Source organism: Chelonoidis abingdonii, chromosome 4, assembly GCF_003597395.2.
Source record: "Chelonoidis abingdonii isolate Lonesome George chromosome 4, CheloAbing_2.0, whole genome shotgun sequence".
Taxonomy (NCBI): Eukaryota; Metazoa; Chordata; order Testudines; family Testudinidae; genus Chelonoidis; species Chelonoidis abingdonii.
The window spans coordinates 4240477-4265996 of NC_133772.1; the positions used below are offsets into that span (position 1 = coordinate 4240477).

Here is a 25520-nt window from a genome sequence, read left to right on the forward strand (position 1 = left end):
CCCTCCGCTGCCCCCTAGTGCCCATTATACAGCACAGCCGCCCCTTCCCCACCCCTCACCCTCCGCTGCCCCCTAGTGCCCATTATACAGCACAGCCACCCCTTCCCCACCCCTCACTCTCCACTGTCCCCAGTGCCTGTTATACAGCACAGCCGCCCCTTCCCCACCCCTCACCTCCGCTGCCCCCAGTGCCCATTATACAGCACAGCTGCCCCTTCCCCACCCCTCACCCTCCGCTGCCCCCTAGTGCCCGTTATACAGTACAGCCGCCCTGTCCCCACCCCTTACTGCTCTCTCTGCCCCACAGCGCATCGAGGGGTCGCTGTTTCCCAGCAGGCTGCACTACTTTGGCCAGGCTGTCAGTGGCGGGACAGACCTGACGGGGGATGGACTACCAGACATCGCGGTGGGGGCACAAGGGCAGGTCCTGCTTCTGAGGTGAGTTACTCTGTGTTGTTGCACTGCTCCACCTGGCAGTCACAGACTGTGTGTGTGCGTGTGTGTGTGTGCGCGTGTGTGTGTGTCTGTGTCTGTGCGCGCGCGCGCGCTGTCCCCTGCTGGAGAATGGCACAATGACAGCTCTGCTGCTCCCTTCTTCTAACTCCCAGCATCTCCTGAAGTAGAGCTCCGTGTCCATAACCCATCTCCCTGGGGTGCTGTGAGCACATCCAGGCTGAGTGGGAGGCTCTGGTTAGGGAGGGGGCTTGGCCTCATTGCAGAGAGCAGCTGGGTGATGGTTCTGTTCCCCCCATGGCAGGTCCCGGCCGGTGCTCAGAGTCAGGGTCTCCATCAGCTTCCAGCCCTCAATCATCCCCACCTCGGCCTTCGACTGCCAGGGGCAGGAGCAGCTCAACACCGAGGCCAGCAGGGCAGAGGTCTGCTTCACCGTCACTAAGAGCACCAAGGACAGCCTAGGTCAGACCAAACTCACCCACCGCTCCCCTTCTCCCTGAGCCAGCCTGTCCCCTGCCCTGGGGATGGATCGGAGCCAGTGCCCCCTAGGGGGGAAAGGCCCTGTGTCCCATTTCCCCTTGGGGTTCCCGTTCCCAGTCTCTCTCTGTCCCTTGTTTCCCCTTCCCCGTAGGCAACAGGATCTTCAGCACTATCCAGTACAGCCTGGCCCTGGACCCCGGGCGGACGAAGATCCGAGCCGCCTTCGACTCCACCAGCCCAGTCCTGAGCAGGGAGCTGCGGCTTGGCATCGAGACGAGATGTGAGACGTACCAGATAACGTTACCTGTGAGTGTGGGGGATCCTAACTCCTTCCCCTACTGCTGTGTCTCCTCCTCCAACCCTGCCCATTGCCCCCAAATCACCCAGAGAACAAACCTCTCTCTGGGTCCCACTCAGCCACCCTTTCCCTTCAGGGGTCCGACGTGTTTTCCTGTCTTCCCAGCTCTGCCCTGAGGACACACTGACCCCCATCACCCTGCGTCTCAACTACACCCTGACGGGGGAGCCCATCACTGCTGCCAGCAACCTCAAACCCATCCTGAGTGAGGACTCCACCGTGATGACTGCAGGCTTGGTAAGGCTGCCAGGGCCACACAGTGGTGTTTGTGACAGTATCAAAGATGGTTGTAGCGGATGTGGGTTTGGTTGCAGTGCTGGAATAGCCTGTACTGCTGTTCTGTAGTGATGGGTAAAATTGTAATGTGGCTGACAATGCTGGGTGAGGTTGAACTGGTTGTGTTATTGGTTAGGACTGCAGTGCTTTTGGTGATAATGTAAGCTGAGGTTGAAGTAGTTGTGTGGATGTTGGTTCAGATTGTAATGATCTCGGTGACAATAGGGTTTGAGGTTGTAGTCATTATGGTATGGGTGATGTTGGTTCAGACTGTAATGGTCTTGGTGGCAGTATTGGTTCAAGTTGTTGTGGCTTTGTTGCTGGTGCAGACTGTATTTGTGGTGGTGGTTGTGTTGAGATTGTAGTTGTATTGGTGACAGTGTTGGTTGAGGTCATAATGGTTGTGTTAGTTATTGTATCGGTACAGAATATACTGATGGGTAGCAGTGATTGTCGTGGTATAGTTTGTGGTTGTTGTGGGTGACTGGTTGGTGACTATTGTTTCAGACTCTATTGACACTCTATTATGGTTGAGACTGTAATTCTGTTAGTTACCGCGTTAGTTGTAATTACAGTGGCTGTGCCGGTAACTGTTGTTTCAGACTATATTGGTAGTCTGGTGATATTGTAATGATCTTGGTTACAATGTTGGCTGAGGTTGTAGTGGTTATGTCATTGTGACAGTGTTGGTTGACACTTTAATGTAGGTAATGGTGGAGGTGGTGGTTGAGACTGTAGTGGGAGTGCTAGCATTGGCAGAGGTTGTTGCATCTATATTGCTAGTGGTGGTGTTAGTTCAGACTGTGTTGATGTTGATGCTGGTTGTGGTTGAGATTGTAGGGCACTTGTTGACAGTGTTGGTTGAGACATAGCAGTTCTGTTGCTGGTGGAGCTGTCCGCTCAGACTGTCTTGGTGCTGGTGGTGGGTTGAGAATGCAGTGGTGCAGGTAACAGTGTAGGGGGCAAATGCAGCTGTTGTGTTCTTGGTGATGCTGTTTCAGGCTGTATTGCTGGTAGTGGTGATGACTGAGATTATCCGATGGGTGACAATGCAGGCTGAGTTTTGCTCCAGTCCCTTCCTAACCAACCTGACCCCTGCTCCCTTCCCCCCTTCCCCGGGATCTCTCCCTAGCTCCCGTTTGAACAGGACTGCGGCAGTGACAGAGTCTGCACTGATGAACTACAAATTTCCTTCAGTTTCTCAGGGTAAGTCACCCCCTCTGCCTTCCCCCACAGATAACTTCCACAGTGGAACCCATTCAGCTCGATCAGGCCTCAGATCTGCACCACCCAGCTAGAGATCCCTCCATATTTCCTTGTGACATCTGACTGGGCACCAGTATAGGAAGCTGGCAACACTGGGGACCCCAGCTGGGCACTTTTATAAGAAGCTCGCACCACTGCCCCAGTGTGGCATTAGGGGCTGTGTGGGGTTCTCATCTGGGCACTGTTATAGGGAGCTCACAGAACTGGTTCCCTCTGCTGGACACTGCCTTGAGGAAGCTTGCAGCGATGCTGGGGCACTGGCCTCCCTGAGGAAGCTCCCCCCTTTCTCTCCCCCTTAGCTTGAGCACCCTGGTGGTGGGGGTCACCCCTGAACTCAACACCACCGTCTCCATCCAGAACCGAGGGGAGAATTCCTACAGCACCACAGTGCGGTTCTTCTACCCGGCTGCACTGTCCTACCGCCGAGTCCTACTATTCCAGGTACCATCAATCCCCCCAAGCACTGCAGACATGGGGGTAGGAAGGACACAGGGGATGGTGCAGGGAGAAGGCAGGGGGCTCAGTAGGGGGTACTGTGCTGCAGAGAGCAGGTCGGGGGGCTCGGCAGGGGCACCATGCTGCAGGGAGCAGGGGAGCAACTCAGTAGGGATACTGTGGGTTGCGTTTCTCACTGGCTGGTCCCCTGTGCTCAGTCTAACAGGAGGGCCATGACCGTTAAGTGCAGCTCGGCCATGGGCTCTGAGGAGCAGACTCAGAGAAACAGCACCTGCCACGTCAACCACCCCATCTTCTGGAGCGGGGCCGAGGTATGGTTGTGCACACACACACACACACCCCGGTATCCTGTCACTGCCCATCCTCTGCTTTCTCTGGCAGTTCCCCAGGCCCTAAGCCTGGCTCCCTCTCACCCCACATGTGTTTTCCAGGCCATTTTCATCGCCACCTTTGACATCTCCCCCAAAGCTGATCTGGGGGACAGTCTGCAGATCACAGCCAAAACCAGCAGGTGAGGGGGGCACGCAGGCCACAGAGGGCAGCGTGGGAGGCAGTGTGGAGAGGTAGGTGTGCAGGGCAGTGTATTGGAGTGTGGTGCATGGTTTAGTCCATTGATGTGTAGTGTATGGTATGTGGCACCTGGTGCAGATTGCAGGTTAGTGCAGTGATGTGTGCTCCAAGGAAATGCAGTCAGCTGTATTGCAGTGCTGTATGCTGCAGTGCAATACAGTTATACATGCGCCATTGCAGTGATGTATGGGGCAATGGCAGTTCCACAATGCCTGGTGCAGTGAAATGCAATGGTGTGGGGGGCCAGTGGCACGCAGTGCAGTGATGCCATTGAGTGGAGGACACAGCAGCTCAGTGGCCTCGGCTGCAGTGCAACACGGTGATGTGTGGCACTGCTGAGTGGCAGATGCCATAAAGCCAGGCAGAGCAGTGTGATGCAACCCAATGCATGATGCACCGTGCTGGCTGATGATGGCTAGTACACTGCCCCAGGGCAGACAGCCGTGGTGTAATGGTGCAGGGCAGTGATGCATGCTAAGAGGCATTGTGCAACGCTGTATGCTCAGGGAAGGGCTGTGTGGCACAGTACAGTTATCTGTACTTCAGGGTGGTGCAGTGATCTATACCCAAAGAAGTGGAGTATGGTGCAGTACAGTGATGTGAACTGGAGGGTAATGCAGTGTTATATAATCCACAACACTGGCATATAGTGCACTGCAGTGCAGTGGATATGGTGCAGCACACTGATATATACTGCAAGGTGGTGCAGTGGGATGTAAACCAGAGCAGTGGCATATGGTGCACCATAGCAGAGTATGGTGTAGGGCAGTGACATATGGCGCAGTGCTGCAATGTGGGCTGCACCATGGTGCAGTGATGTATAACCCAGACCAATGGTGTATGGTGCAGTGCAGTGATGTATGAAGCAGGGCACGGCAGTGGTGTATTGTACAGTGCATTGGAATATGGTGTTCTGCAGTGACATATATTGCAGAGCATTACTGTGGTGTGTATAACCCAGACGTGTGGCTATACATTTAGGGTACAGGGCACGGATATTTCATGCAGGGCAGTGCTGTGTGGCACAGCGATATATGGAGCAAAGCAGGAGTACGGTTCTTTGCAGTGCAGACCAATATTGTGCAGGACAGTGGACTCTGGTGCATTCTCTCTGCAAAGTTAATTGGTAGTTTCTCCTCACATCTCTCTCCTTTGCCCTCCCTTCCCCCCAGTGACAATGGCGGCCCCATCACCGAGCGCATGATTCACCGGGCGGAGCTGCCGGTCAAATACGGCATCTTCATCATCCTCACCAGGTAGGTCAGTGCGGAGACAGGGGAGGGGAGAGCACCCCCTGCTGAGACCCCTGCTCCCTGCAGCACAGCGCCCCCTTCTGGACATGACACCCCACTGTCACTCTTCATTACACTCACCCACTCCTGTCTCTCTTGTTCCTTCCACCCTTTTCCTCCCCCAGCCTCGAGGAGTCGACCAAGTATGTCAACTTTTCCACCGAGGAGGCAGGGACATGTGGGCCAGTGATACATCGGTATGAGGTAAGGCCAATGGCACAGAGAGTGTGTGTGTAGGAGTGGCGGGAATGGGGGGAGGGTTCAGAGGAGGAGGATAGAGTAGAATTGCTTGAGTAGGGTCTGAGAGTTAGAGCACAGAAGGGTGGGGGTGGCCTGGGAACCAGGACTCCTGGGTTCTATCCCCAGCTCAGGGATGGGAGTGAGGTCTGTGGATTGAATAGGGGATTGGGAATCAGAGCTCCTGGGTTTTCTTCCTGCAGTGCCCTATGGAGAGTCTGTTTCTTTCAGGTCAAGAACCTGCGGCAGCGAAGCGTCCCCATCTCGGTCACGTTCCAGTTTCCCGTGGAACTGAGCGGGGTCCGGGTGTGGGATGCCTCTGAGGTCGTCCCCTCCAAGGTACCTGCCTCTCCCTGCCCTTGTGTGTGTGAGATGGGCCCAGTGATACCTGCTCTGCCCTACAGCGCCCCCTGCTGGGACAGGCTGCCTAGAGGGGACAGGCCACATGTTCCCCCGACCCCCCACAGCCAGCTAGTCCCCTGCCCCGGTGCTGGATTGTAGCTGGCGCACCCTAGAGGGGAAAGGCCCTGTGTCCCCCTTCCCATCCCCATTCACACCATGTCTCTCCTTCCCCAGCCCGAGCTGGCCCAGTGCACCAGTGAGGCTGAAACGTCTGGTTCGAAGGACTTTGTGAAGCAGATAAGCGAGCACCCCCTGCTGGTGAGTACAGGCTGGTGCTGGCCACAGCAGCCCTTTCCCCTTGACACAAGCACAGACAGCGAGTGGGGGCTGGGCTGGAGGAGGGACCCCTGCTATAAACAGACCCAGAACCTCATGGCCATGCTGAGCCCCTGCACAACCCCTGCCTCACCCGGCAATATCCTTCCACCCCCAGGACTGCTCCGTGGCCACCTGTAAGAAAATCCGGTGCAGAATCGCCTCCCTGGAAATGCAGCAGCCACTGGAGTTCATGATCAAAGGGAACGTCAGCTTCCAGTGGGTCTCCCAGGTATGAGAGCTGCCTCTGCCTCCTGGCACCATGCGAGAGATCTCCCCAAGTGAACAGCCCCTGAGCCCTCCCCAGAGGTGGCTGCATCTCAGTGCTGGGCAAGGGATCCCTTTGTGTACAGCCTGTAAATTGCTCTGGGTCCCCCTGGGCTGGTTTGTGTCATTTCCGGTCAGGGACAGTGAATTTCTCTGTTCCAGACTCAGCAGCAGAAAGTGAGTCTGGTGAGCGAGGCCCGGATTGAATATGAGGAGGAGAAATACACCCAGAAGGAGGGATTCGTCCAGCACCAGGTATCAGAGTGACTGTGCCCGGGATAGAGAGAGCATTTGCTAGTGGTTAGAGCTGGGAGCCAGGACTCCTGGGTCCTGTCCCTGTTCTGGGAGGGTGTGGGGTCTGGTGTGTTGGAGCAGGGGCAGGTGACGGTGCCAGGACTCCTGGGTCCCCATCTCACAGCTCCTCTCCCCCAGGTGCAGACAGTGGTGGAGCGCTCCGAGGTCTATAACTACCTGCCTGTCATCATGGGCAGCAGCGTGGGGGGCCTGGTCCTGCTGGCTCTCGTCACCGCAGCCCTCTACAAGGTGAGTGGGACAGGGCTTGGACCCCTCCCCCACAGCCCATCACCTTGGGGGCAGGGCCTCTGGCCCTCCCAGCTTGTAGGGGAGGGGAGAGGGTCCCACACCCCATCCCTCTGACCCAGGATGTGAGTCTGTCCATCCGGCTCTCACAATCTCTCCCCTCTGTCTCCTACCAGCTCAATTTCTTCAAGCGCCACTACAAGGAGATGTTGGAGGACACAAGGGATGGTGTTGGAGCCAGGCTGGGCCAGAGCGACTGTGCCAATGTCTGTCTCAGCCCTGACATCCCCAAACAATAGTGCCCCTGCCCCACCCCTGCCCCAGGATGCTGTGGATCTGCCCTTCCCAACATCTGCCCCCCATTGACCGCTCTGGGTCTGCACCCTGATGACCTACTGAGAACATCGCCCTATAACAGCCATGTGGGATTGGGAGTCTGGACTTGTGAGTTCTGTCCTCGTGAGTTCTGTCCTCAGCTCTGGGAGGGGAGTGGGGTCTAGTGGTTAGAGCAGGGGGGACTGGGAGCCAGGACTCCTGGGTTCTCTTCCTGGCTCTGGGAGGGGAGTGGGGTCTAGTGGTTAGAGCAGCTGGGGGAAGCTGGGAGACAGGCCTCCTAGGTCCTATCCCACGTGGATGAGAGATCTGTGCTATGCTAGATTAGAACAATATGGGATGTGAACCCTCTCATTAAGTGATGGACGCTAAGGAGCTCAGTGTGTGCGGTTTATTAAAAAGAAGACAGGTGCAATTGCAGTGTATTGTTGTGACCGAGCGGGAATTTTTCATAATATTTTGGATGACTATTGCGTGTGCCTCAGTTTCACTTATGTGGTGCATGGTTAACTAGGTGTGTAGGGGGGAACAGTTTTTACTCTTCGCAGGTGTGACTGATGCCTGGCCTGGCCCCCATGCCCATGGAGAGCCTGAGAAGACAATGGTCACGCCAATTGCGCAGACATTTCATACCTAGCAACTGACGACCAGGGATGGCCAAACCCTCCGCAGGAAGCCAGCCGGGTGTGACCAGCTGGAGGACAAAGGGCTGGGGAGGGGCCGAGTGAGATTGTTAAGTGTGAAATGCTGGAGGCAGGAGGAGAAGCTTCCGTCCTGGGACAAAAGAGGGTTCAAAGGGCGAGTCTGGACCAACCCAGCTGGACTGTGCTGTAACTTTCTGCTCTCTGTGCTAACTCCGGGGTTTCAATGCTGTGCTCCAGACATCTAAGAACCCATCTGCTTTTCCAGGGCTGGCTGAGAGTCACTGCGGCTGCTGAGGGCGGGGGTGCCTGGCTCCCTTTGGGGTTACACATCTCCCTCCGGTGTCCAGCTCAGGCTGACTCGCCACAGGGCACTCCCGGGTTGAAGCAGGGCTGGTACAAGCTCCAAAGTTTGGGCCCAGGAAGCGAGGAAGCCAACGGGCTCACCCCAGTGAGAGAGCGTGACCCGAAGGGAGCTGGCGCACTGAAGGGCTCCTCCCAGGGGCTGCTCCAGAGCCGTGTGAGAGCACCGGGCCAATGGATCTGTGACAATGATTATCTCCCCAGGGAGACAAGACCGGGTACCGCAGGGCTCTCTACTCTCGCAGAGAAAAGCAGAACAAGAACCAATGGCTGGAAGCTGAAGCCAGACAAGCACCTACCGGAAATGAGGCCCCCCCCTTTTTCCCAATGAAGGTGATTAACCCTACGGACAAATTCCCAAGAGAAGTGGTGGATTCTCCGTCTCTCACTGGCTTCAAATCCAGACTGGAGGGTCCTTTAGCCAAACATATTGGTCCATACAGGGGGACCAGGTGAAATCCTCCAGCCTGTTCTCTACAGCAAGTCAGACTAGAGCCCGCCGTCCAGCCGGAACAGCTACGAAGCCATGAAAACTATTTCTGAAGAAATGTCCCCCTGGGTGGCTGATCCCCAAAGTGTCCACTGCAGGGCTCTCGCGCCTTCCTGGTTGCAGGCAGTGACAAGGGCAGGGTGGGCCGCAAGGTCTGATCCAACGAGACGGGGAGGTTCTGCTTGATGGGGAAGGGGCCAGAGGTCTGAGACCAAAGAGGGAGGAGGCTGTGGATTTCCTTGGTTCTGTCCCTGTTAGGAACCCCTCTGCGCACTGGAGAGTTAGAGGGTTAAAACCAATGAGCTCTGAGCCTGGCCACTTCCCAGATCCATGCTGTAAGGGGGCTGTCACCATATGTGTGTATCTGCAGCCCCGGGGATCACTGCAGGCACAGGGGAGACACAGCCAGAGGCAGCCCCCGCCCCCTGGGAAGGGAGGGAGAGAAACAGCGGCAGAGGCAGGAAATTGGTGCCAAGAGGAAGCAGCTGCAGGGATTCGTACCCTCAGGCTTTGAGGCCAGAAGGGACCGTCATGATCATCTTGTCTGGCCTCCTGCACATCGCAGGCCACAGGACCTCACCCACCCACTCCAGCTGAGTCACTGAAGTCCTCAAATCGTCAAGCTACAGAGAATCCCCCTTTTGCACTAGTTTAAACCTAGAAGTATCCCACGCCCCATGCCACAGAAGAAGACGACGGGGGGGATTGGAGCTGACCCACAGGTGGAACTGGAGAACCCCCCGTCCCAAGCCAGCTCCAAGGCAACGATGTGGGTGGGCAGGGGTCTGTGCAGCTGAGCCCTATGGGGGCCTGAGGAAACAGAAGTGATCGGCGCTGGGGCCAGAATTAATTGCTCAGCAGAGGGGTGGCCAGACATGGGGGTAACAGCTCCTGCAGCGGGATCCAAAATCTGGGAGGGGAGTGGGGACTGGTGGGTTAGAGCAGGGGGTAGATAGGACTGGGTGTCAGGACTCCTGGGTTCCATGCCCAGCTCTGGGAGGAGAGTGGGAACTAGTGGGTTAGAGCAGGGGGTAGATAGGACTGGGTGTCAGGACTCCTGGGTTCCATGCCCAGCTCTGGGAGGGGAGTGGGGACTAGTGGGTTAGAGCAGGGCAGTGGATAGGGCTGGGCGTCAGGACTCCTGGGTTCCATGCCCAGCCCTGACATTATCTTGTCATGTGACCTTGTTCACATTCTCTCTTCCAGTCTCTGTGCCTCCATTTCTGTCTCTGGAGAAACAAGCCCCCCCCTCACTGCAAGACACCTCTCTCAGCCCCCAAATCTTAACTGCCCCTTGACCTGACAGCTCCACTTTGGACATTGGTTTTTTTCAGTCGCTGTAAAGCTATGTGAGCCCTGTTCCGTTTGTGCCTGGCTTCCTCACCCTCCTTTCAGTCTTATTAAAAGGGGTAATTAAAAAAAAAATCAACAGAACGCTGGCCCTGGGGATCAAAAATGGGGGCGGGGGGGTTAACCCTTTCTAGCTGATATTTGATATTTGTGCTCAGAGCTATGCAGTGACTCTAAAGTCAGGCAGGGTGATAATTCCTCCTATTAGGAGAATAAAGGGTTAAATCCCCTGCTCCTCTATGTTGGGAGCAGAAGCTGTAACAGCACAAGGAGTTTCCTGTTCCCACTCCCTCCCCACTGCCCCTCTCCAGGATCAGAGCCAGAACCACAGCTGGGACCCCACCACCACCTCCTAACCAGCTCTAGGGTAGCATGAGAGGGAGGATCTGTGCTGAGGGTATCCCTAATTCTGCCAGAACCTCCCCTTCCTTTCCACCTGATGCCGCCATGAGCTGGTTGAGTGAATAATTGAGCTACAGGCTGTTTACACAGGGATACCTCCACAAGCACTTAGCTACAGCCACCCCTAGGGTGGGACAGATGGACTCTTTATGCAGAAATCCCTTGCCTGGCACAGATGCAGCCACCTCTGGGGTAGGGCAAACTGGTGTCTAACAGCAACACTGCAAAAGACTTTAGGGCAGCAGGTGAAGAGGATCTCCATCTGCAATTGAAATAGTAGTGGGGGATTTCAGGAGACAGAATGGGATTGCTGGAGCTGGGATTTGGCCATTTATCTCCTCCTGAGCCCACAGCAGCCAGACAGGTTCCCAGGCGAGTGGCCGGTCCCACCCCAGGGTCTTGGTTCGTAGCAGGTGCCCAGACCCCGCTTGCCATGGGGACGCTCTAGTTCCCAGCTGGGGGGGATCAGTGTCAACCCCGGAGGATGAACCCATTTTCCTTCCAGCGCTCTGCACTCACCCAGCTCTGCCCCTGGAGCCCCCATCTCAGGAGTGGCAATCAGCATGGCAAAGTGCAGTCTCCTACATGTCCCAGCCCTGGGGGCACAGAGCGGATCCCAGATCCAGGGGTTCCTGCCCCGTGTCCCTTCCCAAGCTGTTGAATGGGCCAGAATGTAAATAAATCTGGGAGACAGATCCACTCAGGTTTAATGTCACTAGACCAGGGGACTCGAGGGCGGGTGGCTTAGTGATGACCTCTTGCTTCTTCGTAGCCTGTGGGCAGGGGGTTGGTGTGGGGGTTGTGGAAGAGGGTGTGGTTCCCATCAGCCCAGGGGAATGCCTGCAAAGAAAGAGAGGGGATCAGGAGAGGGGGTGTCTCTGCACCTTGGCTTTCTCCAGGCTGGCTGCCCTGAGGCCAGAAAACTCACTGCACCTCTGAGTTAGGGATGCTTTCATTGCTATGTTTCAAACCCATAGGTTTGGCACCCCCTCCCTCCGCACTCTCTTCTATCCCCAAACTCTCTCTGACTCTTTGCCACTTCCAGAAGAGGCTGGCATGTCCCTGAGGCCCCGGGGGGGAGGCGGGCAGGGGTCTCTGCGCGCTGCCCTTGTCTGCAGGCACTGCCTGCACAGCTCCCATTGGCCACAGTACCCAGCCAATGGGAACTGTGGAGTCAGCTCTCGGAGAGGGGACAGTGCGCAGAGACCCTCTGCTTCCCCCCCCCCCCCCCCCTTCCCCCCGCCCCCCCCCCCGCCAGTAGCATAGCTAGCAGGGTTCAGGGAACGCTGCTTCCCCTCAGACGTTTTCAAAAAGCGCGCCCTGCCAGCCGGTGCTGGCAGCAGCACGGCCGAGGATCCATGGGGGGGTGGCAGGTGCGGCCGGAGAGCGAGGGGGCCGGCTCCTGGCCATCATGCGCCCATGCTCAGCACGGCCCCAACACGCTGCGGCCACCTTTTGCCGGCAGTGGCTCAGGGCTCGCGGGCCAAGCGTTCCCCGCCCTTGCTAATGTGGCGGGCGGGGGAGGTGAAGAAGGTCCTGCTGGCTGGCGAGCCCCACATGGAGCGCATCAAGAGCTGGGAGCAGGCCGGGGACAGGTGGCGACGCAGGACGGAAGGGTGCAGTCGAGTGGTCTCTGGGCCAAGGGGCTCCCACTCCCCGGGCAGGCCGTCAGGGCCCTGGGGTGAGGCTGTGCTTTCTGACATGGGCCTGCACGGTGCAAGAGCCTGGAGCCTGGGGGACGGGCCCCACGGGTGGGGCAGGGTGGCACAGCCCAGCTGGGCCACCTGCAGAGCGCGCTGGCAAGAGAGACTCTCCCTGGGATGGGGGGGGGGGTAATCCGATCCCCCGAGAAGCCAGCGAAGGTTAATCTAGGGGGGAAACGGAAGGAGTCAGGGGTGGCATAGCCAGAGGAGGAGCCAAGGTGGGTCACCTTCTTTTATGTTTCCTCCTACACGTAAAACCTAGCTACGCCCTCGCCAGATGCACAGGGATGTGCCAGCCCGCTTCCCGGAGCGGCATGGGGCCAGGGCAGGCAGGGAGCCTGCCTCAGTTCCCTATGCTGCCAGACTTTTAGCAGCCTAAAATCTCCTGGTTTGGCTTGAGTAGCCTCTGGAGAATAGAGCCTGATTCTGGGAGACTCCCATGAGGGTTGGCAACCCTTGTCAGCCCAGCTCAGAGCCACAGGCCCACCTAGCCTGGTATCCTGCTCCCTGACAGCCCAGATCGCCTCATGGGCCCATCTAGCCCAGTATCCCACCCCATTCCTGCCCAGATCCACCCCATGGGCCTATGTAACCACATTCCTTGTACCTTGGTGCGAATACGCAGGTGGTGTCAGGGCACCGAACTCCTCAGGCTGTTGGGGCGTGATTCTCCATCTGCAGCAGGCGTTCGCATGCAGATGCCACGCCGGCGCAGTGCCACCACAAATGACAAAGGACTCCATGTCCTGGCTGCAGGATACAGTCACTCGAGAGTTGCAGTGACCGCCTACCGTCGCCCTGCTTCCGGGGTCATGGGGTCAGCACTGACTAGCGCGCGGGAAGATCCCCTACTGAGTCCCCCATCCCGCCCCCTTAGGGTTGTCACCAGATGTTCCGATTTTAATAGGGACAGACGCCGATTTGGGGGCGTTTTTTTTCATATACGGTAGCTGTTCCCCCCCCACCCCATCCGATTTTTTTACACTGCCTGTTGTCTCTATCTCCTTTGTCAGCACAGCGCCTCCTCAGTTGTTGTCGTTGGGAGCAACTCATTGTACTGCGCCAGGGCGAGCATCACCTACTGAGTCCCCCATCTGCTCCCTGCAGCAGCAGTGCCCCTTAGTGCTTGCATTGGCGGCGCAGCACTGCAGAGTGGGAGAGTGTCCCATTCGTGAGCCTAAACCCCATAGCGCAGCGCCCTAGTGCTGCACTTGGGACATCACTGGACATGCCCAGGGAATCTCACCTACTGGCTCCCCTGTCCGCTCACATGATAGTAGCTGCCCCTTGTGCTGCATTGGGGCCACCACTGGACAAGGGAACAGCACCCCTACTGAGCCCCCATGTCTCTCCCCATAGCAACAGCGCCCTCTCGCGCTGCATTGGGGCCAGCACTGACTAGAGGAGAGTGTCCGAGTCCTGAGCCAACCTCCATAGCATCTCGGGGGGACATCACTGACCTACCCAGGAAGAGTGTACGCCCACGATGCCCCCTCTCCTGTCCTGCCAACACTGCGCCCCCAATGCGTCACGGGGACACATCAATGACTGCCCAGGGAAGCCAGAGTCCCCACTGAGCCCCACTGTCACTGGCCCTCCTTGCAGCACAGCACCCCTGGCGTCATTGGGGCTGGCATTGAATAGAGGGGAAAGCGCCCCTACTAGACCCCCTCATCTTCCCTTCATTACACCAGCACCTCCCTGCGCCTCGCCACTGGGAGCTGGCATTGACAGCGAGGGAGAGCGCCCTACTGACTGAGTCCATAGCACAGCACCCCCTTGCGCTGCATTGGAGCTGGCATTGACAGCGGGGAGAGCGCCCCCTACTGAGCCCCCCCAGATCTCCCCTCCATAGCACAGCACCCCCTTGCGCTGCATTGGAGCTGGCATTGACAGCAGGGAGAGCGCCCCCTACTGAGCCCCTGCCATGTTCCCCTGCAGCACAGCCCCTCCTCGCTGTTCCCAAAGGAAAGCAGCAGAGGTCAATTTCAAAGTCACACTCTGTCTGCAGCTTCCCCCTTCTCCTGGTGGGTAAATATAGCCCAAGCCTGATGCTCTGGCATCGCTCCAGGGCCCAGTCCAACGGCAGCACCAGCGAGGGCACAGCCCACCTGTCAGAGGAATAAATAACGCTGCTCAGCCACTGCCCAGCCATAGGAAGTGGGGGCCCGGTTCAGCTGGGTGTTCTGCAGTCTTAGGAGCTGGTGCTGAGAGACGGGTTTGGAGACTGCTCCTAAGGCCCCCAGTGCTTGACCGTGGGGACAGTCCGGCCTGGCTCATGTTGCCCTGAATCTGGCTGGGGGTGACCCTGCTGGATTTGACTGCACAGGGATTACATGGGGTGCAGGGGGGTAAGTCTAGAGGGAGGCAGGCTTGCAGTAATACTCCTGTGCAGAACTTGGCAGATGCCCTCCACTGCTTGACCCCCACTAAACCCTTTTGCTCTGGCTGTTTCTGTAACCAGATCAGCATCAACCAGGGACTAATGATCTCCCACTCCCAGAGCAAGGCAGCCCTGGGGCGAGGTTCCCCGTCCCCCGACACACACAGCCCCTCTCCACACACCACCCCATCCCCGGGGAGAGGGGAGCTCTGGTTCCCTGGACTATCCAGCCCTCAGCCTCTCTGTTGTGGCTGCCAGCCAGGGGGCTCGTTCATGCTGGTGGGGGCGGGGGGGCTGAGATGTGGGTGCTGGGGCTGAGACCCGACAAACTCATTTCACAAGGCCACTGAATGAGAGCCAGATGGACTCAGATTGGACAGGATCAGAGCCAGCAGCTCCTATTGGGGAAAGGCTTCAGGTCTCATCCCCCGTTACCAGCCAGTTCCCTGCGGCTGGATCAGAATGAGCATCAAGAAAGGAGAGGCCCCATATCCCACTCCACCCTCACTCGTCTCTCACCTCCTGTCCCGTCCCCGTGGTGACCCCTGGCGCTGGCCGGCGCTGTGGCTAAACTTCGCCCCTTGGACACCAGCGGGGTCAATCTCCGCCACAGGCTCATGTTGGGAGGAAGCAGGGGAGGGAAAAACCAGCCTGTGAAGTCTAAAACGAACACTCAGCAGTGACCTCCTTTCCTTCACCTTCTGCTCTCCTCTGGTGGCTGGTCAGGGGCTTCCCGAAGTTCTCCTGCCCCTGCCCTCCGTCCCCAGTGCTCATCTGACCCAGCGTGGCCAATGAGGCAGAGGCCAGCAGGATAAACATGCCCAGCTGGGTCTCCGTCCAAAATACTTTTCTCCCATCACGTGCCCGGGACAAGGTCTCTGTGAGCCTGGCATGGTGCCCAGCAGCCGTCTCAGGTTCCTAGGGGCTGTAGTGGAGAGAGAGAGATCCTGGAGCACTGGGCAATATCTGAGGCCTGAACCATGTATTAAAGAAGAGGCTTATAAGTTTATTATTTAATACAGGAATTTGGTAGAGTTGTTGTTAGTGTTTTAGGTGTTAGCTATTTACATAAACATATTTCCAGGCTAGAGCAGATACACCCCAATCTACTACAAGCTAAGACGACTTGGCGGTATAACGGCCAAGGATACAGCGCATTGGGGACATACCCTTGTATAAGAATCACATCTGTCCTGCATGCTTTGATTCTCATAAGCGGTTGATGCTCACAAGCAGGGTAGTAAGAGTGATGTTGTCCCAGTGGTTTTGATCACTAAATCTGATTGATTCTTATAAATGGAGGGCCCTATATCAGGAACAAGGGGAGATAACAAACAGATGTCAGTACGTACAGTGGGGTGTGAGTTGTGTATTCCGGTTGTTTGTCTCCAGTGTATAAATGTCAGGGTACTTCGCCATAACCCCTTGTGCGGGCAACAGCAAAAACTCGCGCTGCTCCTAGGGACTCATGTGCCAGTGTACCTGTGACTATGGATGCTGGGACTGTGCCTATGGGACAAGAAACCTGGCCGACTGCCTTTGTCACTGAACCATGTGGGTGGGCTTTCTTTATAAGGATCACCGAGGTCTGCTGCATGAGCAGGCTGCCTGATCTGCTGTTCCAAGGACAGAAGCTCTGAGCCACTGAAACAGCGTTACTAGAGCAACAACCTTCCTGCCTTCAGCAACTTAACTACGCTGGTTGTACTGTCCAGGTTTGTTGAGCCGGCTATGGGCCCGGAGCTGGGGACAGCACACAGAAAGAACACACACATGCAAGCCAGCTGGGAACAGGGGCTATACTTAGGATGGACTGAATGAAAATCAATGGTAATAGAGGGTCGGCCATCCTAGGGCTGGGAAAGGAACCCAGGAGTCCTGATGCCCGGCCCGCATTGCGCTAACCCAGGGGTTCCCAAACATTTCCCTGCGGCCTACCTGTGCAGCAGCAAGAGGCACTGGAGCCCACTATTCACACCCCTTGAGGAAAACCATAGTTTGGATGGATGTAATAATCAAAACGAAGAACATTGTCAATAGACAAAGCACACGTTTCATTCTCATTTTAATGTCAACATTTGTCACGATGGAAATCTCTAGTGGCTGGCACTCTAAGAAATCCTTCAGGATCGGTGACACCCAACCGTTTCACTCAAACCGCACTTTACAACAAACGCTGAGAGCAAAAGGTGGCGTTCAAAGAAGGAAAACACAGGTTTGTGTAAAACTGAATGATAAGCAACACAACCGTGTTCACAAACTTGTTAAAAAAAACCACATGGTGCTACTAGATGAGTTTAAAACAAAAAAGTTGTCCAACTTTGAACAATTTGTGCCCCTTCTGTTGCAGCATCCAGCCGTCCAGGCTTTCAGGGGAGTAGCCACTCCAGTATCCAGCAGCCTCTTGGCCTGATGCTGCCCTCAGAGCGCCTGCAGCTGCCTAAAGAAATGGCCAAATCCCAGCTCCCATGACCTCATTCTGCCTCCAACATCCCCCACTGCAAATGGATACAAAAAACTCCTTCCCTGTTTGTCCTGAGCTCTGGTGGCACCAGCTTGCCCTACCCGAGAGGCGGCTGCATCTCAGCGCTGGGTGATGGATCCCATGTAAACAGCCCCTGTGCCCCACCCCAGAGGTGACTGCATCCCTGTGTATAGAGCTTGCAGCTCCATGTGTTCAGCCAGCCAGGTAAGGGCAGAGTAAGGAAGAAAGGGGGGTACGCCGGGTGGTTTGGAGGGGTCCTTGCTGGACCCACCTGCACAATCTCCCCCCCACCCCACTGGCTTGGTTGGGGGTCCCCACTGGGCTCAGCTGTCCTGCAGCCTGCTGGAGGGTTCCTCTCCATTCCCAGCTATGGCTCAGGCTGCAATCCTTATTCCTTGTATGCTCTGTATATCCTGGTTTTCAGAGCTCTGAGGGCCTCCCCAGCCTGCAAGGGCAAGAGATGGCCCCGGCCCGGGGCAAGCTTAACACTGAGATCGCCACGGTTTTGCAAGTAAGATTGAGATTCGGATTCTGCCCTCCCTGTGCCTGCGGCCCCCTGCTGCCCTGAAGCTAAGGGCGCTGGGCAGGGGGGGGGGGGCACTGCAGGGCTCATGTGCACAGACCCCCCCACCCTGCCGCGCCAGAGCAGGCTGTGGGGTGGGTGATTTGTCTCTCAGGCTCCGATCCCCTTGTCACAAGCCCAGGAGCTAGTCCTCAGTCCCCCTCTCCCTGCGGGGCCAGGAGCTGGGGCATGGACCAATCAGCTGCGGATACAGGGGAGGGACCGGTCGGGAAGTGGACCAATCGCTGCTAGGTCTGGACTGCAGAACCCCGGACTTTGACTCTTAGTTCAACCCCGACCCCAGCAGCACGGCTCGGTGGGGCACCTGAATGTTTGTGGCACGCCTGGGTCTGGGTCTTAGTGTCCAACAGCTTCTGATCCCTGTTCTGACCCTTCCTGCAGGCTCCCACCACAGCTGGCTGCTGCTGCAGCCGGGTGAGTCTTCCTGGGAGGGGATCTAGTACTTAAAAATGGAAAAAGCTTCCAGCCTGCCGGACCTATTAGCACAACACTGAGACTGTTAAAGAGCCAGTCAAGGGGTAATGAAGGCATTTAAGAAGCATGTGCCAACCTCCAGGTGTTTACTGTCAGTTTCTGAATTTATTGATAAAAACAGTTGTGCATCACTTAACTCAGCTCTTCTGAGTTAAGATCAAGTGTTTACCCAGAACGTGTTAGTCTACAGGACCTTAGTTTCAAATTTGCTTTAAAAATATTTCAGTTACTGTGTTGCTGAAGATTATAAAAATCACATCTCTAAAAAAATCGTTGCACTGATTTTTAGATGCACAATTTGAGTATTCATCTTTAGCCTTAGATGCTTGGATCTTCAGACATCTCGTTTTTTAAATAAATCCTTCCAAAGACCACCCTTATCTAAAACACACGTGAGCCCAGGCTGCCCTCAGGGCAGAGGGGCAGCAGCTTAAGAATATGGCATAGGGCTCCATAAATCCTCAGGATGACCCTGCCCGGGAAGGCGAGCTCACATCCGGGCACAGACCCTAACAGCTCCACCCCACAGCTTGCTAGTTTGTTAATTTCAATGCAATAAGAGGCCAGAGAGACACAGAACAGTCCCCTGACAATGTTAAACAGTTAAGCAGGGTTGAGGGTTTGTGGTACAGAAACCTCAGGCTGCTTTGCCCCCTGGCAAACAATAGAATCCTCACACTGCAGCTTGGAAATTTATTAATCAGGATACACAAGAAAAGAATTCAAAACCAGACAAAGCATTTTGAAAGCGAGTGTTAAGCAAAACAATCATAAGCAAAACTTATAAGTTCCTTTTTCCAGAGAGGATATTGGTGAGAGTCTCATTCTGGCTCATTTCTTAGTGGGGAAGATGGTTCATTCTTTTGCTGAGAGCTGTGAGTTTTGTCTTTACTTTTCCTGCTTTTAACAAAACGGATGCAAAGGGAAGTGGAGGAAGAGAACAGATAATAAGGTGGGAGAAATACAGCTTTTTGTTGGTGTTTTCAGGACACAAAGACAGGTGGTCTGTCACGGGCAGATGCTCTGGACTGGCAAGTCGGTCAGGAAGGACAGCTGTTGCTCTGGACCCTGACTCACTTTCCGGCTCCTGGACATCATCTGGCTGGTCTGGGCAGGTCTTTTTCTTCACCAGTCGTGCACTGAGTGGCTCACTTATCCCATTGTGCTGGTGTCATGCCTTGCAGTTGGTTACAGGATCAGCTCAAAGACAGAGAGAGAGAGAGGACAGGTGGACGATAGCAGGGAATGAAAAGGACCACATAAGGGAAAGGAAAACAGCAGGATCCTCACATTTATCAACCTAGTGGCTTGGTGGACTGGCAGTGATGGCCACATTCCCCCACTGGTGTGCTGATCTCTGGGTGTGACAGTGACCTTTGAGGCTCAGCACCACTCCCCTCTCTGGTTTCTTTCCAGGCAAATGATAACCAAATCCATGCCTATGCAGGAACCCACCACAGTCCGGGGTAGGCCCCGATGCACATCATTTCCTATGTGAAAACTAAGTCCTTCATTAAGTCAACATGTCACCCCCTCCTCCAGGCAACTGTATAACCATGACGAAGGTAGACTTGTTTCTGATAAAATAATCTGAGAATTTTTTCCCTCTTTCCATTTGTTGGTTAGCATACAGCAAACTAAATTGTTGGTAACCTGGTGATAAAAGAAAGGGAGAGTTAGTATGGTGGATCTCTAAACAATTACTTTTCTGCCATTTCATATTTGGACCGTTAGATCAAAAAGCTAAATAACCAAATACACAAGAAAATGATTTCTAGCTGCTTGACTTCTCTGTCGATGAAATAACTAATTAATTTTAAGAAATCACAAGTCCCTTGCAGTACTGTAAACGGACTTTGCCAAAATGTTGTTCTGCTGGATGGTGTATAATTATCCAAATGCAAAATACGTCTCAGACAGTGATCTCACTCTAACAATAATTGTTCGGTTTTAAAATAAGTTTATTTCCTTCCTCCTTACCTGGCTTCTTCAGGAGTTTGGTGGCCACCATCTCCATGAATTTGTCAGTGGGCATATTGTTGAATTCCTGCTCTGTATTTGCCACGTCTAAGATGCTTTTTCTGCCCTCCACCCCTTCTACAAACACCTGGAACAGGACAGACATCCTCACTGCTCTTCGGTCAGACAGCGACTGAGCCAGTGCGTTCCCTTCTCCTCACCGAGTCTCTGAAGCTTTCACTTTCACTGTTTGTGATGCAATTTTAAAGAAACAACATCTGCATTAAGAAAAGTCTTCCAGAGCAGCCCTTGGGGTGGATGCTGGAGCAGCTCGCTAGGGTCTGGGCCTGGGGTGGGAGAGCTGGGTGACACTGATATAGGTTTAACAGTGGTAAAAGGATTCAATATGATTTTAGCTGTTAGCTGAAATTGGTGTGAGCATGGGTTTGGTTTGAGTTGGCATTAACAAGACAGCAGGACCTCGTTTTGCAAAAGTAAGGACTCTGCTGAGCCAAACAGTCTTAAGCTCTTCAGACTTTCCCCACAAAACGACAAAGCAGTGTTATCCAAAACCCCTCTCAGTTCTGGACAGTGTTTTGCAGGACAGCGGAAAACAGAAAAGTGTTCATGGGCCGCCGGCGACCCGGCCGTTGCGGGAGACTAGCCCCCAGCCCCTCTCCTTGTGCCCAAGGCCCCACCCTATATGCCTCCCTTCTGCCTCCCTCCCCTGCAGGAGCTCAGAGCACCCCCACCACAGCCCCCGGCCCCAGTGCTGGATGGCCAGAGGGCGAGGCCCCAGCCTTGGTGCTCTGGGTGGTGCAGCCAGCCTCCGGGCGGTATGGCCCTAGTGCCAGCCGCTCTGATCCCTGCGGGACGCAGGCCAGCCAGTCCCAGCCAGCCTGGGTTTGCCAAGGCAGAGCACTCTGGGAACTGCAGGAGGGGGTCTGGCCTCAGGGCAGAGTGTGGGCAGGGTCACACTAGGCTGTTTGGGAAGGCACAGCTTACCCCTGCCTATGTAAGGATACCCACTGCCCATGTTCCCGGAGCTGTGAAAGGGGAGGGGCGCATGCCTGCAGGACAGCCGAGTTCAAAAGTGGGCATTGTGGGATACTGAGGGAGCCCAGTTCTGGCAATATAACAAATGGCAGTGTCTACACTGATGCTGTGTTGCTTTAACTTGGCCACAGAAAGCTCTATGCCTCTCCTCGAGGTAGTTTTCTTTTGTCAGAAAACAGCAGAGTTTTGCTGCCAAAAGTAGCTTTGTAATGTGTCCACCTCCACCATTTTGTCGGCAAAAACTGCGCAATGTAGATAAGGCCCGAAGCCTCAGGTTTTTTTCCCCTCCTCTGCTGTCCCAGCTGCCCATCAGTCTTTAGAAACAGGTGCCCTAAGCCCCTGCAAATGAAAGTAAGACAATCAGTTTTCTAATGTAATTAATGTAAAAAAAAATGTTTTTTTTTCTCCTGCTGATCATTGCTCATCTTAATTAATTAGCCTCTTAGAGTTGGTTTGGCAACTCCCACCTTTTCATGTTCTCTGTATGTATATATATCTCCTCGCTATGTGTTCCACTCTACGCATCCGATGAAGTGGGCTGTAGCCCACGAAAGCTTATGCTCAGATCAGTTTGTTAGCCTCTAAGGTGCCACAAGGACTCCTGTTCTTCTAATATAACTGATGTTCCTACCGAGTCTTTCTCACTCAGGGACAAATCCTACCATCCTTATTCAGGCAAAAGTCACTTACTGGCTTCCAAGGAGTTTTGCCTAAGGACTACACGAGTTTGCTAAAGTGGCCTAGGGAATAAAAAGCCATTTTTTAAAAACAAATTGCAACATGGCTACAGGCAGCAGTGCTTGATTACAGCCAGTTGTTTTCTTCTTGGTGCAGCTCTAGTTGGTGAAACGTGGAAAGGGAGATCTAATCTACAAATAAAAAAAGTTTCATTTTCATTGCTGAGTGGGGCAGCCTTTCCAGGAATTAGAGCTGTTTATCAGAACAGTGACACCGTGAACAAGCATTAATTTTGGACACACCTGTAAAGAGACGTGGAGTTCCCCTGCACGGATTAGGCACAGCGCCAAGGGCAGAGGCCCACAAATGCAATTATCCAGCCCAAGGTTATGCTTCCTGGGAAGCTCAGGGGGTTTTCTGTGGATTCATCAGGGCCATGAAGGGTTTCATGTTTGCAAAGTGACCACAGTAATGTTTCCGTCAGAATGCCCAGGGAATTGTATGGAGCATTTAAAACCCAAATGTGCCCTATAGGACTCATAGCTCACACTTGCCTTTGTACCATTTAAATACCTCCACTAATCACACCAGATAAACTGCATTTCTCTCAATCAAAAACCAGATATTCGCCCACCTGTGTTTTCCCTGCTGTAATCAACCACCTCCCATTTCCCTTTGGTCCCCTTCACTGTGGCAAAGCAGGTCTGTCTGCTGACTGCCTGGGCAGAGTAGGTGCATCTATGAAAATACGCTCTGCTCCTGAGATCCTTTCCCCAGTTCCCCGGGCGGCAGAGAGCTCATTCATATCCTGATTTACCTCTGTTTGTCTGATTATTGTGAAGGGGTGTGTTACTGCATGAATAAATGGAGTTAATCCAGGAAAAGGTGTCTGCAAGTTAAAGAACAATGGCTTCAGATACTCACCCAGCTACCAACACTTAGAAGACAATGCAGGGGCCATTTGCTCTGTAGTTTCTACCTTGGGTGTCTAGTGAGGTGTCATAAATATAAAGAGAAGAGTAACCACCTTTCTGTATACAGTACTATAAAATCCCTCTTGGTCAGATGCACAAAATCCTTTTACCTGTAAAGAGTTAAGAAGCTCAGGTAACCTAGCTGGCACCTGACCAAAAGGACCCATAAAGGGACAAGATACTTTCGAATCTGGGGAGGGGGAAAAGGCTTTGTTTTGTGGGTTCTTTGTCTGTCTGTTCTGTGTGCTTGCCAAAGACAAATAAAAAAAGCAAGCTATCCAACTCCATTAGTAAGTACTAGAGAAAAAAATCCATTAGATTACTTTTATTTTGGCTTGTGATTTTCCTTGTCTAGAGGGAGGTTTATCCCTAAATTTGTAACTTTAAGGTTTTGCCTAGAGGAAAGATCCTCTATGTTCTTGAGTCTTTTGTTATTCTGTAAAGTACTTACCATCCTGATTTTACAGAGGTGATTCCTTTACCTTTTCTTTAGTTAAAATTGTTCTTTTAAAAACCTAATTAATTTTTCATTGTTTTAAGATCCAAGGGTTTGGGTCTGTGTCTGTACCAATTGGTGAGGGAATTATTCTCAAGCCTGCCCAGGAGAAGGGATGTAGTGGCTTGGGGGGATATTTGTGGGACATAGGGCTCCAAGTGGCCCTTTCTAAATGTTTGTTTAAATCACTTGGTGGTGGCAGCCTTATTTGGTAATTTAATATTGCAAATCAGCAGGTTATTTTACTGTCGGTCCAATTTGAAGTATTTTCTGTTATTGTTCTGTTGCAATCATGCTGACTGTTCTATAACCCTCTAATTGCAATTACATATTGCAAAAGTCATTGCCAAAATTTAGCTGACATATGCTAAACTGGCACTTGTGGTCCCCCCCCCCCCCCCCGGTCATCCTATTTCTAGTTCCCCTTTTTCTGGTTTCCTTATACCATACCCCAGTGCCCTTTGTGTAGACAAACAAGTTTAACAGAAGAAAAATTTTGTTAGATCTAAAGGCTTTTGGGCCTCCCATAGCAAGCAGCCTGAGGCCTTGGGCAGGGTCGGATTTTTCCCTATCAAGCGTTACTTAACCTAAGATAATAAAAAAAAAAATTGTGCCGTCGGGAGTTTTTAACCTAAACTGGTAAAAATAAGCTTAGGGGGTCTTCATGCAGATCCCCACATCTGTACCCTAAAGTTCAGAGTGGGGAGGGGACCCTGACATGAGCCCACACAAGTTTGGCAAGCAGGGGCCTGTTCTGGGGTGCGATAAAACAGGGTCTGATTGTGGTGCTGACTCTCTAAGTGCATAGGTCATTGATCTTCTATAGTTTATCTCCGGAACCCCCAGGGCGTCCATTTCTGTCTCAGACCTTTTCCCCGAAAGGGGAAAAGCCTGGTTCTCCATTCCTCTCTGGAATCTCCCCAGCTAGCAGAATGAATTATAAAATGCTCGTGTCCATTGACCTAACCTGGTCTTCTCAAGCCCAGACATTTCTTTTATTATCTAGAAAAAATATCCACTTTAAAAGTCTGTATCCAGAGATGGAAGAGATTCTCTGTTCAGGCCACAGAAAAAGGCCTGATGCCTGATTCCTCCTCAGTTGTATCCATATTGGACAATTTGATGTATTTAAAAGTCTAGATCTGTCTTTTGTGTCCATCAGGCTGGTATAGCAGCTCAGCATAAACCCGAACAGGGAGCTAGTGTGTCCTCTTGCAACAGTATCTCAAAGTTCCAGAAGTGCCTCCCCACTTCCTGTCTTGCAGGGAGAGAACTGATACATTGTGGGTTGTATGTTCCAGCGTGTTGTGTGTAAGAGACAGGAGCAGGGTGAAGAGCTGGGTGCTGTGTGAAAAGTGGCAGGGGGAGAGAGATGAATGCTGGGGATTTGGCTGGAGGGACAGGGTGAAATGTTGGAGGTGGAGAAAGTAAAATGGATTTGTGGGACAGAGACAAGGGGATGGGAAGAGAGGCAGTAGTTGGGGCATAGATGGCTAAGAGGACAAGGACAGATGTAGAGGGGAGTGAGCAGGGAAAGAGGTGCAGAGTGGGTAGAGGACCAATGCCCTTTGGTCATAATCAGTCTATTTTCAGCTCTCTGTGCAGTCAGTTCTGGTCTCCCCCTTCCACACTTATTCACTTTCCCCATCTTGGCCCGTTTCTCCCTCAATCCATTCAGCTTTTGTACCTCCAACCCTCCTGCCCACTTTGCTCTTGCTCTCCCTGTGTCACACCCCAGCACACATCAGTACGTGCATTTCATGCAGGCTGATCTTTGCTCTGTTAATGGTGGCAGGTTCGCTGTAGTGAGGATGAAGGTAAACACCATGCAAATGTGGCAAACTTTGGGTTGTACACATCCCTAAACATCTGTGGTACAGAAACCAGATCTTCACACACCCACACACCGCTTCTGTTTTTCCAGTATTTGGGAAATGAAAATTGGCACAGACACTGACTTTTATTTTTGCTAGTGGGTGCTTTCTGCCTTCCGGTTTCGCTGTGTACCATGCACATGCTCCTGCCACATACTGGTGACTTGTGGGAATTTTTTTTGCAGGGGGATGCTTGAGCCCCAGAGCACCCATGGAGTCTGCATCTATGAACACAGGTGGCATCACTCAGCAGTGTTGGAGTTATGCCTCTTGTGTGTGCACGCTAACCCAGTGAGATGATGGGACCACAGAATGTCCACCTGTGGGGACTCCGCACAGACTGCTAGTGAGTGCTCATACCTCT

At 53.7% G+C, this 25520-nt stretch overlaps 2 protein-coding genes, 1 long non-coding RNA gene and 1 pseudogene across 4 annotated transcripts in view; 1 reads left to right on the forward strand and 3 right to left on the reverse strand.

Annotated features, from left to right (window-relative positions):
* LOC116815079 (integrin alpha-D-like) overlaps positions 1-7365 on the forward strand; it is a 76996-nt gene extending 69631 nt beyond the window's left edge. For both annotated transcript variants that reach the window (XM_075065877.1, XM_075065878.1), the window contains 16 exons: positions 308-438; positions 758-915; positions 1085-1239; positions 1397-1528; positions 2700-2773; positions 3133-3274; positions 3487-3600; positions 3721-3800; positions 5032-5115; positions 5277-5355; positions 5620-5727; positions 5965-6048; positions 6224-6337; positions 6535-6627; positions 6805-6915; positions 7089-7365. In XM_075065877.1, the coding sequence (XP_074921978.1) occupies positions 308-438; positions 758-915; positions 1085-1239; positions 1397-1528; positions 2700-2773; positions 3133-3274; positions 3487-3600; positions 3721-3800; positions 5032-5115; positions 5277-5355; positions 5620-5727; positions 5965-6048; positions 6224-6337; positions 6535-6627; positions 6805-6915; positions 7089-7211 (1782 nt within the window). In that variant the 3' untranslated portion in view covers positions 7212-7365. The remainder of the gene's footprint in view (positions 1-307; positions 439-757; positions 916-1084; positions 1240-1396; positions 1529-2699; positions 2774-3132; positions 3275-3486; positions 3601-3720; positions 3801-5031; positions 5116-5276; positions 5356-5619; positions 5728-5964; positions 6049-6223; positions 6338-6534; positions 6628-6804; positions 6916-7088) is intronic.
* Positions 1-25520, reverse strand: part of LOC116815086 (uncharacterized) — a 669588-nt gene that overhangs the window by 531015 nt on the left and 113053 nt on the right. The gene's annotated exons all lie outside the window — the stretch shown is intronic.
* Positions 11181-15323, reverse strand: LOC116815078 (cytochrome c oxidase subunit 6A2, mitochondrial-like; annotated as a pseudogene).
* On the reverse strand, positions 18799-20444 carry LOC142046824 (uncharacterized). The gene is made up of 2 exons (XR_012655866.1): positions 20100-20444; positions 18799-19772 (listed from the first exon to the last, which is right to left on the reverse strand). It is a non-coding gene; the product is annotated as an uncharacterized LOC142046824 (long non-coding RNA).